The following is a 19,329-nucleotide window of genomic DNA, read 5'->3' as shown; positions in this document are numbered from 1 at the left end:
ACAAGATGCCCCAGGAACCAGTCACCTTAATATTGGTGGTCCCATGTGGGCCCGCCTTCCCTGGTTCTCTCATCGGATGGAGTTGTCCCTCTCCCCTCCTATGAAACTGCCCTGCCCCTACAACATGTTGTCTCAGGACAGTGGAGAAACACTGCATCCATGTCTGCAAACTCTGAACTTGGCGGCCTGGCTCCTGAGGTCCTTTAGTTCTGAAACCTTCAACTCCCTCAGGGAACACCCGATACTGCTATTCCAGTAATTCAAAACGCTTTATCTGGTGTAATGCGTCAATCCCATTTACTGCTCTCCTACTCGCATTGTATTGTACCTGACCCACTTACTAGATTCAGGCCCAGTTTTTAATTCACTAAAGGTTCACTTAGCTGCTCTCTCAGCCTACACTACATCACAACAAAAAGTGTTGTGGTGGAAAATACCAGTTATCAAGGCTTTCATGGAAGGAGTTAAGAGAATTCATCCCCCATTTCAAACCCAGCTCCGGGATGGGACTTAAATGTGGTTCTAACTAGACTCATGGGGTCCCCCTTTGAGCCTATGCACAAGGCAAGTCTAAAAGACCTTACCTATAAGACAGCCTTCCTAGTGTATAGTGAACTACAGGCCCTCTCAGTACTAGACCCTTTCATTACTATTCACAAAGATAAGGTGGTTCTGCGCATTCACCCTCGATTTGAACCTACATTTATTTCCAAGTTCCACGTGAACCAGTCAATAGAACTGCCCACTTTCTTCCAGAACCCCACTAACATGGTCGAAAGAAGTCTACACACATTAGATGTGTGCAGGGCAGTCATGTTTTACCTGGAAAGGGCAAAACCACTGAGGAAAACCAACCAATTTTTCATTTCCGTGGCCTATATTTCTATTTCTACTTCAGCCACCCGCTCTCCTTCCCTCATCTGTCTCATCGCCATTCAAAATTGGTATGCCTCCAATGATCTCTGTTTAAATGCCAACAAGACTGAGATCCTCCTCATTGGTACACCCTCTCCATCCTTTCCCCTCACTCTCTGGCCGGCCACCCTTGGCCCTCCTCCTGCCCCTACCTGCAAAGCTAAGAACCTCGGGGTTATCTTTGGCTCCACACTTTCCTTCTCCCCACACATCTCTGATGTCTCTAAAAAGTCGAACTTCTTACTGCACCTCCTTAGAGGTACTCTTCCTTTCCTCACCTTCCCTCAGAAGCTAACAGTCTCACAAGCTCTGATTCTCTCTAGGTTGGACTACTGTAACAGCCTCTTTCTAAATCTACCTGTCTCCACTCTCCGCCCTTTACAACTAATCCAGAACAGGACTGCAAGACTTGTCCTTTGCCTCAAGCCCTGGGATCGTATCTCTCCAGCTGTGAAATCCCTTCATTGGCTCCCAGTCAATGCAAGGATTGAATTTAAAACCCTTTGCATTGTCCACAAGGATTTCAGGGGCCTGGGTCCAAAATACCTTCAACTATCCCTCCGTAAATACCTCCCCTCTCGAGCCCTTCGCTCCTCTACTTCTAACCCCCTCAGGGTCAGTCGTTTTTGAAAGCAACTAGCTGGAGGCAGATCTGTCTTCGGCTGGGGCCTCCCTTTGGAACTGCCTCCCTGCCACCTTGAAACTTGAGGAGAACCATCTCCGGTTCTGGAAGCTACTCAAGACCTTCCTCTTCGCTTCTGCCTTTGCCCTGCTTCTCCCCTGCTGATCTGCCCTCTCCCTCGGCACTGTGCACCTGGCCACCCTCTGTCCTTCGGGCCCAGGTACCTGCTCACCCTGCCATCCTCCCGCACTGCCTCCGGGCCACTCCTTGCACTGGGGCCTGTATCTGTACCCATACAGTTCCCCACCCACTTTTCTTCTGCACTTATCTGACACACTCAATATTTACTTCCATTTATTTTGTTCTCTATGCTCTGTACTTCCCCCTTTTTCCCTTCCCCATGCATTTTCCGCCTTTTCCCTTCCTCACGCACTTGCGCGTTCTCAATGTCACTGGCCCTAGTAAGATCGCTGTTTTTGCTTCTCCACTGTTCCCCTCTCTTCGCCTGGTCGCCCTCTGAAACACCTGTGTACGGGCGCGATATAAATAAAATAAAATATCATATGGAAAACTGCCTTTCTTGTAGCAATTAAATATGCATGCGCAGAATAACTGAACTGTAGACTTTATTGGCATTGGTTCCCTACTACACTCACTTTCATGCAAAGTGCATAAAAAATATCATAGTAGCCAAAGATCATGTCATTCGCCCCCTCAATTATCCACATAGGATAACATTTCTAACTCACAGAGAGTCAATTTCTACTAGCTAGTGGCGCCTGCAAATGTGAAGCCCTGCAAAGTGGTTCTTAGAACTCATCCCTAGTTCTTGCTGAACATTGTAAGTGAATTCCGCATGAATAAGGAAATCTTACTTTCGGTATTTTTTCCTAATCCTCAAACAAATAATTTTTGTTACATTCAGCGGCACTAATCCGGGCAAACAGGCGACTAAAGCAACAGTAGCTTGCTGAAACACTTCTTGTCTCGCACGCTACAAAACAGAGCCCCACCTAAAGGTCTCCATGCTCACTTCACTAGAGTGAAAAGCACAGCAGTAGCCTTCCAACAACAAACATGGGCCACAATGTGCAAGGCAGCTATAGAGGATTCTCTTTCAGCATTCTGCACACATTACTCTTTGGATAGCAACTCCAGAGGCGATTCAGAATTTGGTGTGGCAATACTTGGGAACATATTCTCTGCAGTTTTGGTGCCTTCCACCCTTGGTGCCTGGTTACTCTCCCCTAGATATGGAGGATGGGGAACGGGATGTAGGAGTATTTCTAAAAGTTACTCACTACAGTTATTATTCTCCTAGTGCTTAGTCCCATAGCCACCAAAAGCCCTCCCTCCATCTCTCTATAACAGTTTAGTCAGACATCCTAGTTCTCTCAGTGGGAAAGTGACTGTGGTAAAGGAGTGTAAGGGGTGGAGATGAGGAAGGTATTACTGCATCCTGTTAAGTATTTCAATCAGGCTATACATCCTGGTCTCAGCCTAGTATGCAGCGCACAGCTAAAATGCTTATTTTATTATGTCTATAGGTTCAATATTCTGAGTGATATACCACTCATAGCACACTCCTTCTCAAAAAAACCCAGGTCCCGGTGGACCAGGAATCAGGCTGGTTGGTAAAGGTAATATTTATTTAAAATTCAAATCAAACATATACTTTTTAATAGGGAGCAGCAATCACCAAGGTGGTTACAATAATAGATGAGAAGGTATGTAGGGCAGTTAAATTCACTTTGAGCAACACAAAATATAAAACATCAGAGAAAAGAACACTTTTGGCTTGTTCGGAAGATAGCATTTAAGTTGGGATTTCCCCCTGCGAAATTCCTCGACCCACAACTAAACAATTCTAAATAGAGATAAGGAAGCAGCAGGGAATAAGGAATGATAAATCAGAATTTGAATACAACCTTCCCTCCCCAAACAAGAGAGAGAAACGGGTTTGCAATCTTACACTTTAAAATGACATTCGAAAATGGCTGTGTAAAACAATCAATGTGTGTAAAAATCCTTATATCAATACAGATCTCTATGGGAGCAACATTGACAAGATGCGAACAATCATGAGCTATAGTATGAGCAAAAGTGAACATTTTAAATCTGAATGGAAGGTTGAAATTAGTTCAGAACAGAAATCACACGTGTAAAACTTAGCAGAAATGCAGATTCCCGCCTAAATTTAACCAAACTGTTTTTAAGAAAAACTGGTGAAATGCACTGATTTGGAGTGCGGTTCGGTTGGGTTGGGATATAGCTATGGATCTTGGGTATAATCCAGAGTTGAAATGAAGTCTCTAGCTATTATATTGAGTGAGTTATGCAATGTTGAATGAGAGGCGTTTTTGGAAAATAAAGGCACCAAAAAGAAAACAAATCAACTTTTATAAGGATAGTTATGCTCTACACTAGGGCATTCAGGCTAGGTTACCAGATTGAAACACAGTAAGCTCTAGTGTTGATCTGCGGAACCAACCCCAGCACCTCCGCGCCTGCCTTGGCGGACCCAATCCGATTACCCGAAGGAGGATGGAGGGTTTAGGATTTCACAAGACACAATTATTTAAAGAGGTTTAGCACTAGTGCAAAGAATCAAAGGCAGGGTGGCAATTAGGATTCTGACAATGTTAGAAGTTCTTAAGGTAAGGATAGGTTGGTTTAGAGATTGGGATAGGACAAGGCAAGGTATGCTATGATTTTCTATGCTTCCTATTAATACTTACAGTCCATTTTAATTTAGGATTTTTGGCCCGTCGAGGGTTCTGGTCATCACACAGATCGGGTCTAACTAAGGACAGCTGGGCAAATTTGGCGGAACAGGGTCAGCTGGGCGGTTCTGGTCACCTGGACGGCACTGGACTGCACTGGTGACTGGAGATCAGTGGGATGGCGAGTTTGCAGAAGGCCTGCGTTTAGTAGTAGCAAGCCAGAATGGATCAAAATGCTTCCCTTGGGTTTTTGGGATTTGTTTAGAATTTGAGGCCTAGCTGAAATTGGAGTCAGCAATGCATAGGCCAGACTAGCGAAATTTGATTATGGGGCCAAAACCACTAAGGCACACGCAGAGGGTACAAACCAGGCAGGCTCTTGTCATGGCTGTGCATGTTAGGGAGAATTATCTGTAAAGGCTAATTTCCCAAACCTAGTCAGTCCCCCAGCAGCTTTGCTGGATTTTTGGGGTTTATTCTTTTCTCCTGCCAAGAGTGAGACTCTTTTCCTCCCACTCTTAGACATGATTTGAGGTGTTCCTTTGACTTTGTGTTCTATGGGCTATGGGATCCTTTTCCCCATAGGGTTTCATGTGTTTTTGATATGTGGGTTACACAGCACCCTCCGTGCAGTAACCCAGGGGTGTCGTAGCAACCCCCAAACATAGATTCCATACCCTGGGACTGACTACTGTCTCCCAGGGCATGTAAAGTCACCATTGGCTTTACTAGTCTCAAATTGTGAACAGAACCAGTACAAAACATATTGTGGACCTACTGGTCGGGACAATTCGATTGCCCTGGGGTCTGTTGTTCGAGGGGGCACTGTCCAGTCCTCCCCGACCGCGTTTTGGCTGGTGGCAGTGGATACTACTTTTTATATTCGACCGCAAATATATTCCTATGGGATTTTCCCATTGTTCGAGGCTACCACTTTTTAAAATAGCCTCGAACATACCGCCGGTTTATTAAATTAATATAAATTCACTGGTTGGTATTTTTTGCCGAAACTTGGTTCCAAAATGGCGTTTGTGTTCGCTTCTGTGACTCCAACCCAAGTCGAGCCCTTTGTTCCACTTTTTGGCGGGCTTCTCCACAGAAGCCTGCAAAAGTGGTGCCACTCTGTCTGGGTACCACAGGAGGTGTGAGAGGGGGTTTAGCCACCCTGGACTGAGTTGCCTCGGTAACTCAAGTCGCACTCTTGTGTGATTGGCCCACTTAGCATGTTTGAGTGACAGCTAGGCTGAATGAATGGGGGGTTTTCTGCATAAAAGCAGGGCTTTGGGGACTGGAACTTCAGACGTCGACACAGGACCTAAAGAATCCGAGGCGGGAGAAGCCGAGCCGACCTGCAACGACGACACCACCGGTGGAGCCCTGCTGAACCGTCTCAACACTTTTCCAGACGACAGAGGAGATCTCCAGCCCGGAGAGTCTTCTTCCTTTGACTGGTGGGGATAACCAGTTTGCCCGTCTTTTCGCCTTCCTGGACCATCTCGTGGCCACCTTGCCCGTGCCAAGCACCCCGGCAACCGGAATACCACGGTTTACCGCTACTGCGAAGAAAAGGGTGGTACCTTGTAACCGGGAAACTCTGCGGCTAGTTTCTTCCCTGGCAGTGCAACAACCTTCAGCTTTCCTCCACGTCGAGACCTCCTCTTCCTCTGGACGAAACGCCAACGTGCACCCGCTGCCAGGAACAACTGCCCCCACTGGAGCGTTCTTCCTATTTTTCTTCCCATTTTTCAGGTACTGTTTCCCACCTGGCTTCCCTTGCGACAGATCGTTCGGGGTGACAGTAAATCCTCGACTTTCTAACCTGGCTTAGCCTGGGGCCTGTTAAAGGAATGGTTTGCCCAAAAAAATGTATTTCAAAAATAGATAGGCAATATAAAACAAAATCGATTGTCATTTTTTTTCGAAGTCCCTATGTAAAATTTTGAGCAATTCAAGCTCAAAAATTGAAAAAGCAAGCACATGGGCGCATCCATTTTGTTAAATGGCTGCCCGCCTGTGCTGGCTTTTGCTTTTGCGGCACTAATGAAGGAAAAGCCAGCCAGCTGTAGTAAACAAAAGCTAACACTAGGTGGCTTTTCCTTCATTGGTGCCGGGACTCGGAGGATGCGGACCTGAGACTACAGGCAGAAAAGCTGCAGCTGCATCTCGGTAAGTGCTATTTATTTCTTTTTTAAAATAAGCACTAGCTGCGGTTTTTTTTTTCTAAGTTTTCCGGGGTGGAGGAGCCCGGAAAACTTAGAAATAAAACCGCAGCTTTAAAAATCTTGTATTTATGTTTGCGGTTGCTTTTGAAGCGAGCCTGAGAAACTTAGAAAGAAAAACCACAGTGTTTTCAAACACAACCACGTTGTGTTTCTGCCTAAATCTGCTTTCCCATTTGGGGCTTTAGGGCTCCCCGCAGGGAGCCCTAGCACCCCAAATGGGAAAGCAGATTTAGGCAGGAACACTGCGGCATGTAAACGCAACCGTGTTGTGTTTCTGCCTGCCTTTGCTTTCACTTTGGCTCTCCGGTGCTCTCCTGGGGGAGCACCGGAGACCCAAAGTGATAGCCACGGCAAGCAGAAACACAATGCTGTTGTGTTTGAAAACGCTGAGGTTTTTCTTTCTGAGTTTCTCAGGCTCCTCTGAGCCTGAGAAACTCAGAAAGAAAAACCGCAGCGTTTTCAAAAACAACTGCGTTGTGTTTCTGCCTAGATCTGCTTTCCCATTTGGGGTTTTAGGGCTCCCCACGGGTCCTGGGCACTGCAAGGCCTTTTTGCTCATAGTGGTTCAGGAGGTATTGATGAATTTATCACCAAACAGCAATTTGAAGGTTAAAAAGATGACATTTTAAAGAGGCATTTGGGGTTTACAGCAAGGTAATGCTGCTTCTTTCCTTTGCTCCATCTAAAATGTTGCAGTGCAAACTGGCACATTCCTGCAGGGAGTACTCTGTTTTAACCCACCTGAAATGGGGTTGGTAGGGTAGTGCAGCCATTTTCTGGTTGTGACCAAACGCAGTTTCGAGATCTTGGCGCGTGCACAGGGCTCAGCGCGGCTATTTTATGCTGTTTCTTGCCCCAATGTAGCAAAGTGATGTAGTGAAGCATAGCTGAGTGGGTCAAAATATCCCACAGAATCATTGTGAAGCCCATCTGCGTGTAGTTTCCCTAGGGGGAAGTGTGCACTTTGCAAGCTAACACTTCTGTCCTGTCCCTTCCAAGTGGGCACCACTTCCTTATTAGTATGGAGGAAGTGGGTCTTAGGGCTGAAATCAGTACAGTACACCAGCTCCTGCAGCACCTCAGCTAAAGTGGAACGGGTGTTACTCAGGGTGAGCAAAATATCATCTGCATAAAGGGACACCTTATGAACGGTCTCCCCAACACAGACTCCCTCAATCGCCCATTAGCTCTCAATCGGCCTGCAAACTGCTTCGTACACAGCGTGAAAATCAACTGAGCTAACGGGCAGCCCTGCCTCGCGTCCCTGGTTATTGATAATTTAGACAAAGCCCCTTTTAACCCCAAGGCAAGTGGATTGGTGTTGGTAGATCACCATTGTTAGGGAGAATTCTCAGAAATGTGCCAATTCCTCCCACCTTAGAGACCTCCAGCTCTTTTGCTAAACTTTGGGACTTTAAACTTTTCAATTTAATGTGTTTTCTGTGTTTGTTTCATTTTGGTTATGGAGTCTGGCACACTCCATAGGCATCATCTTTTACATTGTGTCACACTGCACCTTCAGTGCAGTGGCACAGGGAAGTCTTTCAGATTTCTCAAGGTTTAAATACCTTCTCTGGGATGAACTACTGTTTCCCAGAACAGTAAAGTGAAATTGACTTTACTTACCATTGTAACTTTCTAGACCCAGCACACGCAATCTTACAATCAGTTGCTGGAGGGGTTACTTGGTATCGCCTTTTGTCTAGCTTCTCATGTAACATTTTTATGTTACCCTTTCCTCACAGAATGGCTGGTGGCAGTGGTTTAGTTTTGAACTTCCATGGTTTGCATTTACTGCAGCTGTTCGCAGCGGGAGCCATCTTTTTGAAAATGGCGCAGAGCCATCTTTGACTAAATGGTTCCCGGTCTTCTTTTTTCGCCATGTCTTTGTGTTAAGGTCCTTCTAGAGATTTTCTCTGTGCGCCAAACCAGTTTTGGTCTCTTTGTTCATTTCACCTTTGGCCGGATTCAGGAGTGAAGCCAGCCTCTGGCTGCAGAGTGTCTGGGGCAGACAGGAAGTGAGGGAGGTGCCCGAAACTCCCTGTGCTTAGTCTCATAGGAGACCCAAATGCACTCTGTGGTGATTGACTGGCTGACTGTCTGGCTGTCCCCCTGCTGGGTGAGTGACAGCTAGGCTGGAATTAATGGGAGAGAACTGAATAAAAGACAAGTCTTTTGGCTTGGAAGACAGAGTCGACCACTGGACAAAGGAACCGAAGAAGAGCTTGAAGAGGACACCTGCTGCAACTCCTGGACTGTTGGTTTTCCCGGTGAAGCCCTGCTGCAGTACTGAAACGGCAAGTTCGCATCGACAGCGAAGCCCCTGCAAGGACAACGTCTCCCTTTTGAGTTGGTGGGACCAATCAACTCCAAAGTAAGCCACCTGGACATCCATCTAGCAGCTAGTTGAATTTCATAAGAGTTGCTGCAGGAAACGGTATAGCCAGGGAGAGGAACACCAGATTGTGTGCGTTGCTTTTAAGCTGGCCTAAAGCTTTTGGAAGATCCTCTGGACTCCCACAAAGCAGGACTGACCAAGCCTGAGCCCCCTCAGCAGAGTGCGGAACCCCAGAAGCAAGGAAAGTGCACCTTGACACCCAGGAATCACGTTGGTGCTATTTGCGGTAACCTCAAGAAGCTAAAACACGAAACAGCCACTGAAAGTGAAGTTTGCCAGTTGCAAGTTTTGACAGTCCCAGTGCATTGCAGGAGTCCCCCAACATCCTTCCTCTTGTGCCCACGACTGAAGCCCTGGAACCGTGAGATCTGCAGATCTGCACAGGAACAGAAGTCATCAGCTCCATCTGTTCTTCTTTACCAAGGTACTGTAAAACAAGTCTAAGAAAACTTACATTTTACTGTAGAAGTGCTTGTAACTTCCACAACCCACAAGTCTAATCAGCTTGTGGCCCTACATTTGATTCTTCTTTTCATCAGACTCTTGTGCAGAGATTTTTCCATTTACTTACCAGAAGTGCGTTGCCCTATCCAAGACTTTTGCCCATTGACTTTGGCTTAGCCTATTGACTTGAATGACTCTTCTGCTGAACTCTAAAAGTATCTGCACTGCTTATGAATATTTGTGATCTCTTGTGTTCTAATAACCTTTGCCTTGTGTTACGAATGCCAACAGAAAGATATTAATGTCCCCAGTACCCTTGTTGTTGAATTCCTGTGGGTGTAGGTTTCGTCTGTGGGCCATCCCACATATCTGATAACACTTGACATCTAAGGATGGAATTGTACTATGTGGGATTGAAGAAAAATGCTACAATGTTGAAATTCAAAACATGAACAATGTGATTGTACTTTAATGTTGAATTGATTTTGTGTCTGAATTGACTCAATATTCGCAGGAGAATTGTGTGATCGCAATAGATTTGTGTCAGCTGTAGACTGAATTTTGAAATTACAACTGAAGAGAAATTACTTGTTTTGAGTTTTGCTGTTATGTTGAACTTGTGCTAACTTGTTGAAATACATAGTGATGTTTTATGTTCATTAAATGGAATTTCTGTGTAAACTTTGATTGAATTAATTTTGTTTATAAAGATTTTGTGCAATGGAATGAAGTAGGGGCTTTGATACCACATTCAGTCCCTAACAAATATACTATTATATTAGCTGTGGGTTCGGAAGAACCCTTTTGGAGTGCATCTTGGGGGGGGGGGGGGGTTACTGTACGGTGACGCACAGTTTTTTTGTTTTGCTCCATCCCAAAGGGGCCTTGTCTGATTCAGAAACTGTGTACAGTATTGAAGTGTATTTGGGTGTTACTATTCTATTGCTCCCTTCTAAAGAAGGCTTTATAACTGACTGACAAATAGATTAATAATTGTTTATGCAAGAAACCTTGAGTGTAAGTTTATTTGAACACCTTTAACTGTCAATCTTTGTAACTCCACTACTGCTCACATTTCCCCTCTTCAGATAAGTCGGGCTGCTCAACACGCTACCAAAACTGTGTAGTACAAGCTTATGCCAAAGGTTGGGTGGCCTATACCTGTAGTCATAGTTGTTTGTAGTGTTCCCAGAGGGCACTGCTTTCAAACTTTGCCTTACAGCCATTACCAAACTAGCAAACCCTTGCCCAAACCTGAAGCGACCTCCAGTCCACCCTATCAAAGGTCTTATGGGCGTCAAGCTCAATGATGCCCAAGTCTATTTCCGAGCGTCTCCCCACTTCAATAAGCTAAGGACTCGCTGCACAGTGTGCGCAGCGGCCCGTGATGAATCCCGTCTGGTCGCTGTCTGAGTCCAGGGAGGACCTCCATCATATGACGGGACCACATTTTGGAAAAAAAACTGTTAGTCATAGTAATGGGGCCATATGAGTCACGGCTTAGTGGATCCTTGCTCTGCTTGGGATCAGGATAGTTGTAGAGACTCCTATGAGCAACCCCTCCAGAGGACATAAATGAGTTAAAGGGTCTACTAGCGAGGAAACCAGGAGTTTGCAAAATTTCTTATAAAAGGTAGCCGTGAATTCATCAGGACCCGGAGCTACTCTTCAGGGACTTGACTGCCCTTTCCACTACTCACGGCAAGATTGGTGCCTCCAAGTTTTCACAATCCTCATCGGATAGACTGGGCAGGTGCACTTCTCTCAGATATTGGGCCTGAGCCTCTGCCAGGGGGGGCTCACCCCTGAATACCTCCTTAAAATGACCCTCTAGAATCGCCAATTTATCAGCCCCTCCCCGCTGCATCACCCCTTGAACGTCCCGCAGGGCTAACGCAGAGTTCCAGCTTTGGCGCCTATGCAGTTTGGCCACCAGGAGGCGATTGGCTCGGTTCCCATTAGCGTAGTAGAACTGTTTGGTTTTTAGCATAGCCTGAGCTGTCCTGTCAGCCAGATGCGCCTCCATTTTTTTCTGTGCCACCCTTAGTTTGCGTAGCACCTTGCGAGACCCACACCTCTTGTGCCCCTTTTAAGCCAGAGCAAACCTCCCTTCTAAACCCACCCTGACAAGCTGTCTAGCCCTAATGTAAGCCGCCGACTTGCTGATGAGCTCCCCTCTAACCACGACCTTCAATGCATCCCACACAATACCCCTCAAAGAGCCAGAGTTTTCATTCTCCCTAAAGTAATTGGGACCACCCCAGCCCACTTGTCGGCACAGGGTCTCTGTGCACTGGGTCATATAACCTCCAGGGGCGCCTGGGTATCTCGGGCCTATCAAGCAGTGCCAGAGACACAGACACCGGTGCATAGTCAGACAGGGTGCATGTACCTACTTCCACCCCCCAGCCTCATGGGTATAGTGCACTAGGAACGAGAATGTGATGCAGCCTAGAGAAACCTTCATGAACATGTGAATAGAAAGAGAAATCCTGGTCTTCTCCGTGAGCTAGTCTCCATGCATCAACTAATCCCAATTCACAGAGGAACAGGCCAAAAGACGTGGAATGTTTAAAGTCTAACTTGGTAGGGGGCAGGGTCTTGTCCACCAGGTGTTGGGTACCAGATTGAAGTCCCTGCTTAAGATGACCTGTCCCTCAGCAAACGGGAGCACCTTCAGTAGAACATTTTCCAGAAATGCATCTTGGCCAATATTTGGGACATATAGGGACACCAACGTGAACTTCTGATCCCACAACGGGCCTTTAAAACACATATAGCGCCCCTGCGGGTCCCGAGGACCTTAATTTTCGAGATCGGAGTCTGCTCACCCACCAAAATGGCCATCTGTTTTGTCTCTCCTCCAGAGGCGAAAACATGGCACGGGAATGCCCTATGTATTCTTCATACGTTTATCATTCAATCCCTGTACATTCCATGTTCCCATCAGCATTAGATCCTCCCCCTCAGCATCAGTCGCCACATCAGGTAACATTTCCACTGAGAACAAGGCGCCCTCCCCCCATCAGCGTAGACCGGACTGCCTAAACATTTGTTTCATAGAGTAACTCGGAAAAAAATTCAAGTCTTCCTAGTTGACCCTTTTCACCCGCTTCACCCTGCCCATCTTACGCCATCCCCGCGAAGGCACCAGGCCAACTCCCTGGCTAGAGTCCTGCTCACCCATCCGGTCCCCCTACCCGCTCCCTCTGGATTCAGCAAGCTTTCCGCTTCCTTCAGTGTTCGGACCACCCAGCGCCTCCCCAGATATGTGAAATAGAAGTCTGTAGGAAAGCACCACCTATAAGGCACCGCCCTTGCACGCAGCCACTCAGTTTGCGGGGTCAATTCCTTCCACTTCGCCAGGGTCGTTGATGCCAAATCTTGACACAGGGAAAGTGACATGTTGCGAAAGGAGATTGAGGGCAAGGGCCTGGCTGTAGCCATTATTCATTATTTAAGTTTAAATAAGTGAACCCGGGACAGCACATCAGCAGGCCTGTCCTGGTTCGAGGCGGCACGAGATTTGGTCCGGTGGGTCCTGTCCAGTTCAATATCCGGGTCCTCTGGCAGTTCAAGAATTGATTGGAAGTGATCAGCCATGAAGCTGGATAAATCTTCGTCTCGCACCACTGAGGAGATGCCCCAGTTCCAAATGTTATTTCTGTGGGAACGATTTTCCCCATCCTCCTGCTTGCCTTCCAGGGCCTCACAGCGGGTCTCCAAGGCCTCCAGTCAGTTGGAGACTCCCCCGCCTCAAAGGATTGCTCACAGAGGGTATCCTCCACCTCGGACACTCTGTGCTCGGCCTCTGAGACTTAGCTAATGACATGATCTTGTGGGAGAGTTCCTCCATGCGTTTATTATTTCTTTACGAATTTCAGCCAACAGATCCTGCAGGTCAGACTTGGTGGACATCTGCGTAACCATAGCTGGAAGAGGGTCGACCCCATGCACCTGGGCCGTCACCACGTTGGAGCACTTGCTCTTATCTGTGGATTTCAGCATTGGGACAGATCGCCTCGCTTCACTGTCTTAGCTTTAGCCATGTCGGACCTATGATTCTGCAGGTGGTCAGAACCACCTGCGCTGCACAGCTTGTCTCACCAGGAGACCCATAGTCAAGAAAGAGCAGTGAATCCTGGCACTATGTTGCCACACTGGATGCCGTCCCTTAACAGTGGGTGCCTTCCCACAACACCATTGCCTCACGCCTACTGGAGCCTTTTTATTTATTTTATTTATTTTTGCTCAAATTCAACCGGGAAGGTGGGCAGTGCTAGCATGCAGCCCGGGAGCCTGCATGAGGAGGATCCAAAGGTAAGCCAGCAGGGACAGGGAGCCACGTCCAGAGCTGCAGCCCCCACAATGTCTGCGTGGACGAGCAAGCCCCCAGGGGACCGCTGTCTTCCCCTGAATTAACGCAATTATAGCGTCCGCCTCAGTCACAGCCAGCTCGGCCCGGGTTGCTTACAGGCTGGGAGTACCGACTGGCAGGGGCGCTGCTCACTCCATAGTGGAGCCCCGCGCCTGCAGGCCTCTGCCCCTTACGGGCACCACATGTCTTTCCAGGACCGGTTCCGTGCCTTCCAGCCTGTTGCCCAATCAGGAGCAGCAGTGACTAAGAAGGCAGCAAACACAGACCGCAGGACATTCTGAAGGTGGCTCAGACATAGGTCACCAGTCGGAGCCGCAAAGCAAGCACACCGCCCCCTTCATGTCCGGGCCCACCCCAGGGACGCCATCTTCACGCCAGGCCTGTCACCCTCCATTGGGTCTGTCCTATGCTTTTCCACCCTCTCAACGACAGACACTTAAGTGGCCATCTTCCTGATGGCGTGCCTAGCCATGCCCCCCACCCCCACACTGTTTTAATACCTAAACTGTTTGGCGGTTGCGTATTCAGTGTTATATGGTAGTTATACATTGAACTACTTTCCTTTTTAAAATATAATCGTGGCTGCTCTGACACGCTTTACCCCTGGTGAATCAGACCATGTACTGAGAAGCTATGCAATAGAACTGTAGATAGATCTTTCCTCTCTGGACAAATCCTTTTAACACTAGGCTCTGTTGTCAAACTGTAAATATGTTACACACACATTACAATCAAGTAACACTGGCTCGATCCTGTGATGTACTTTCGGCTATCTGGCCACAGTTAATTGCCAGTGAAATCCTTTGGGGCTCCCCTCCATGATGGATTAAGGTCTCTTTGAGACTTGCAGCTCAGTAATGCCACTAGTGGGGCCTTTGATTAGAACTCATTAGGGGAAAAGGGTGTTGGGAAGGATTTCTCTTTTAGCATCTTTACCTCCATAGTTTCTATGGCATCCCATTCTTTTTGCTGTTTTTTAAAAATGTTTTAAATGTTTTGACTTTTTGAAGTAACTCTCTCATTTTCACTTCATTTGCCTTTTGCTTATTGCTGTTGTTAAACTTCCGACTATCAGTACTGGGAAACGTTCCATTTTGAATGTGTGTACTTTTTAACATTGTAAACAGCACCCTACAGTGCAGTGCAAAGGGAATACTTTTCACCTGACTTTAGGTTACTAAAAACAAGTTAGTGGCAGCAGATAGATTTTTACAATTGTTGCATTATTTCTCGTGTGCACATTCGAGTTTACGTATATGGCTACTAAACCTGGCAAGTGCCCTAAAATGGCCATGCCACGAGATTTTCGCTTTCTTCTTAGCCATATTGTTTGGTCTTCAATTCAGGAAATTCCTTCTAAGGTTGTGCACTTGACTGGGAAAGCAGCTGCATTCGCAGGTTAGTCTTCTGTGTGTGTGGGGCTCTGTGTGTGGAGAGGGGGGTTGTTTGTGGGGCCCATGGCCTGGGTGGGACTGTCTAGTCCCACTCTACATCCATGGTGTCAAAGTCTAGGTGTGGGGCAAATGTGACACCAGTAGTTGTTCCTGATGGGACACCTTCTGGCTGTTAAATGGTGCAGATCCCTTATACTCAGTGGGATTAGACTTGCTTCCAGCTCAGATTTTGGATAAGAGGACAACCTTTGCAGCAATTCTCCAGATGATCATTGGAGCCAGAAATCCCTCGAATAAGCACAACCTGTTGAATATTTGAAGATGACTCCTGGAATGGCTCAGCACCCCTTCCAGTGTCGGACCTGGTCAAGCCCTGTGCGACTACCTGATCTCCGAGTGGTGCTTCAGTCCTTGGAAGCAAAAAAAAACATCTAAACATTTTTATGTATTGTCTGTATAGAATTCATGTTTCTTATGCTGTTGCTCTGAATGTATGACATAATAGCATTGTTTGAGAGGTTAGGCGACTCTGCACCTTTCTAATGTTTCTAGCATTAAGTAGTTCACATTGTGTCAACAATTAAGCATTTTCACCAGCACTTTTTTATTAAATCATTAAAAATATACATGTGTGCCTTTTTATTTATGGGGGAATGTAAGCATAGACTAGCCTTGCAACTTATAGGCTATTTGCTATAGGTTGCACTTCATTTTAGGGCACCATATAGGTGAAATTCAACCCGAAGTGTACAAAACACTACCCATACAGTCTTTGTGTGGTTTCTATTTGATTTAAAACCAAGCTTCTTTTCTGTGATGCAAATAGTTGCGTTAGTCGCCTTTGCCATCTTAAATGCAAATTAACAGATAAAAATTCTTTTTTTCTTTGCAGTAGAGTCAATTTGTTTAATCTCCTTATTTTGTCCATGTTTCAGCACTTCAAAATCCAGAGATTGTGGCACTTCGAGGTGGACTAAGTACCATTTTGAAAAATGTGATTGATTGCCAGTTGAGTCGAATAAATGAAGCACTTATTACAACAATTTTGCACCTCCTTAATCACCCAAAGACCCGACAGTATGTGCGACCAGATGTGGAACTGGAGGTAGGACCTGATTTGAATTTGATTGGTTGTCTTTAACCTGTAAGAAGTGAGTTCCTGTGATGACTCATTTGTGATGGAAGCAAATTAGAAATCAGTAACCTTTGTGTGGTCAAAGGTCCTAAAATTCTTGACACAGGCCATGAACTTGTTGCTTTTACTTGAGAGGCTCCCTGTTGCCTCCCCAGAATCAAGATGGTGCCACCTAGGGAAGGGTCTGGGCTGGCTGTAAACTGGTTTAAGGACAGTTTTCCCAGATACGTCCCCATCAATTGCTTCAAGTGGATGCAAATCTGAGGCAGCAACTTGTAGGACCTTAGTCTTTTCGGGTTAGATTGTCCCAAAGACCCCATGTACCATTTTAGAATAACGTTGCAGTGTTTGAGTTCTACTGCTTTGCTACACACGTGTCTAGAATATACTAAAGTGACACAGCTTACTGTATCCAGAGAGATGATTGCATGGTTACCCATTATGTGGTGGTCCTTATGTTTTGGATTACATCTCACCTGATCCTTCACTGCTGGGTATGGCTGATGTCCAAACCATCTGAAGGGCCACTTTTCCTTTTTTAATTTTTATTTCTTTGAGTGATTCGCACCTCATCAACAGTGGCCATATACATTTAGCATATTTTGCAACATTCATTACAAAACAGGTTGTACCTTAAAATTTGCATATCGAGCATGCAGTCGAACAGTCGGTTATCACGGGAACATGGTTGCATCAGATGAGGGGATTTCCGTGTACCAGGAGAACCTGTCCCTTTGTGAGGTTTCTGCTACCCCTGTCTGCAGAGGCACTGCAAGTGTGACATCGTACTCTGTTCTGGCAAGGGGTTCGTCCCGGGAACCTTCCCGAGTTAATGGGTACGCAGTAAAAGGGTTCCAGATTTTTTGGGGCCGATTTGGCAGCCCACATAGGTTTGCGTATTCCATGTCCATGAACCATATTAGATCTATCAACCATGCTTGCACCCCCCGGGGGGATGCACTTGGTGACTTCATCAAAACGCTTCTCCTTGCTATTATCATGCAGGTAGAGAGTAACTTATGGTACTGTTTCGGCAACCCAGCGAGTCACTCGAACATGCAACACAAAAGCTCACCCGGTACTGCTTGCCCCAACATTTCTGACATGATAATGACCACTCCCTCCCAAAAGGGGCGTATTTTAACACAGGCCCATAGCATATGTAGCATATTGGCCGGGTCCACATTGCATCTCGGGCAGTTAGCCGGTCTTGTGGAGTCCGTGCGTGCTGGAGAGATGTATACACTGTGCAACGTCTTGAGTTGAATTTGTTGTAGCCTAGAATTAAAAGCTACCTTATGTGTGGTGCCACTGCCCATTGCCTGCCTATGAGGGCTACCTCAGAGTTTTCTTCCCACTTCTTCCTACATTTCAGTGGTTCCCGAGGTGAATCAGTCTGGAGTAATTTATATATTGCAGACACCACCCCTTTGCCTCCTGGGGAGTTTCTAATATATCGCAGCAGTGGAGTAGTGTGCAGCATTTCCAGAAACACTGGGGACCACTCTCTGAAAGCTGCTTTAATTCTGAAGTATTGCATTGTGCGCTGTAAACCACCCCCATCTTCTCCACAAATAGCTGCTGAGACACGAACGTCCGATCCGGGTACATATCGTCCATATAGGCTATGCCCCCCTTCCCACAGTTTTCAATAATGGCCTTATCTCAGATCGGTAATAGGGTTTCTATGTTCCACAGTAAGAGTCCCGGGTCAAACAGAAAGTCCACTCCCAAACTTCTCAAGGCTCTTTTCCAGGCATGTATAGTGCATGCAACCGGGTCGAATCTAAACTTGCTCCGCGATTTGCCAGAAATCGGCATCCACTGGAGGGAAAACGAATATGAGGAATCGCCTGAGCTCCCGGCATCCAGAATTTCGTAAAGGACAGTTGTGTCGCTAAGAAATACAGTTCAATATCCGGCACTCTGATTCCCCTGCTTCCCCAAGGCCGAACCAGCGTCTCCCAGCTGATGTGTGGGCACTTTGGGTGCCAGGCCAGCTTGATTAGTAAGGAGAGTACCTCCCGGAAGAAGCCCACCCCCGGCCAGACCGGGATATTCTGGAAGATGTAAAGAGGCTTGGGAACCACTATAATTTTAGCAATTGCTATTCTTCCCATGAGAGAGAGAGACAGCCCATACCACCTTTCCACGCTGGATTTTAATACTTGCAGATATTTGTAGTGATTGTCTTCTGGTAGTGCTCTAGCGTCCCTGCTCACCCTCACTCCCAGATATGTGACCACTCGTTGTTTCTAGCCAAATCCTTGGGTGTTTAGAGGTCAAGCAGTATTCTCATTTAGGGGAAATGGAGAGGATTTGTCCTATTGATTCTGAGCCGGAGGCCATACCGAACCTCTCAACCTCCTGCGTTAGCAGAGCTAAGTTGTTTGTGGGGTCTTGGATATATACAGTCGCGTCATCCGCATACAAAGATATTAGCTCCCTCGAACCCCTGACCCCCCCCCCCCCCCCCCCCCCCCCCCCTCCATCGCCAGGCCCCTGCGCAGTCGAGCCGCCAGTATTTCAATTGCCATGGCAAATGGGGGCTGGGGGTGGGGAGGTCTTGTCTGGTGCCCCGCCCCAGTCTGAAAATGCTGGAGCGCGTGCTACCGATGCTTATCTGGGCACTCGAGCCTGTGTAGAGGAGCTGTACCGCCATGAGAAAATATTTTGGGACCCCCAAACTGAGTCAGTACTTCAAATAAGTAGTCCCACTCCACGGAGTCAAAGGCCTTTTCCATATCTAGCAGTGCTGCCACTGCTTGTGTATTGGGGTCTATCTGGGATAAGATTGCAAACAGTCACCGAAGGTTTAGATAAGTCGACATCCCTGGGATGAACCAAGATTGGTCCTTATGGGTAATGTGTGAGATGTGTGGAAGCAGCCGGACCAGCAGTACCTTGGCAAATATTTTTGGATCAATGTTCAGTAGGGATATCAGACGGTATGAAGAACATTCAAGAGGATCTTTGCCCGGCTTAAGGATCAGAGTGATCACTGCCTCACACATCGAGGGAGGGTGTAGGCCCACTGTTTGCCCCTCTTCCCAAACTGCCCGCATATGCTGGATTACTTCAGGATCCCACTCCTTGTA

The 19,329-nt window shown here is 46.9% G+C and overlaps 1 protein-coding gene across 2 annotated transcripts in view; it reads left to right on the top strand.

The window, feature by feature from the left end:
* The window catches only part of RICTOR (RPTOR independent companion of MTOR complex 2), a 1,615,046-nt gene that overhangs the window by 145,438 nt on the left and 1,450,279 nt on the right, over positions 1-19,329 (top strand). For both annotated transcript variants that reach the window (XM_069627164.1, XM_069627163.1), the window contains exon 8: positions 16,032-16,201. In XM_069627164.1, coding sequence (XP_069483265.1) covers positions 16,032-16,201 — 170 coding nt within the window. The remainder of the gene's footprint in view (positions 1-16,031; positions 16,202-19,329) is intronic.

Source organism: Ambystoma mexicanum, chromosome 6p (genome assembly GCF_040938575.1).
Source record: "Ambystoma mexicanum isolate Mex_15411 chromosome 6p, UKY_AmexF1_1, whole genome shotgun sequence".
Lineage (NCBI taxonomy): Eukaryota > Metazoa > Chordata > Amphibia > Caudata > Ambystomatidae > Ambystoma > Ambystoma mexicanum.
Note: the sequence above shows the minus strand (reverse complement) of the source record. Positions and strands in the feature narration are given on the sequence as shown.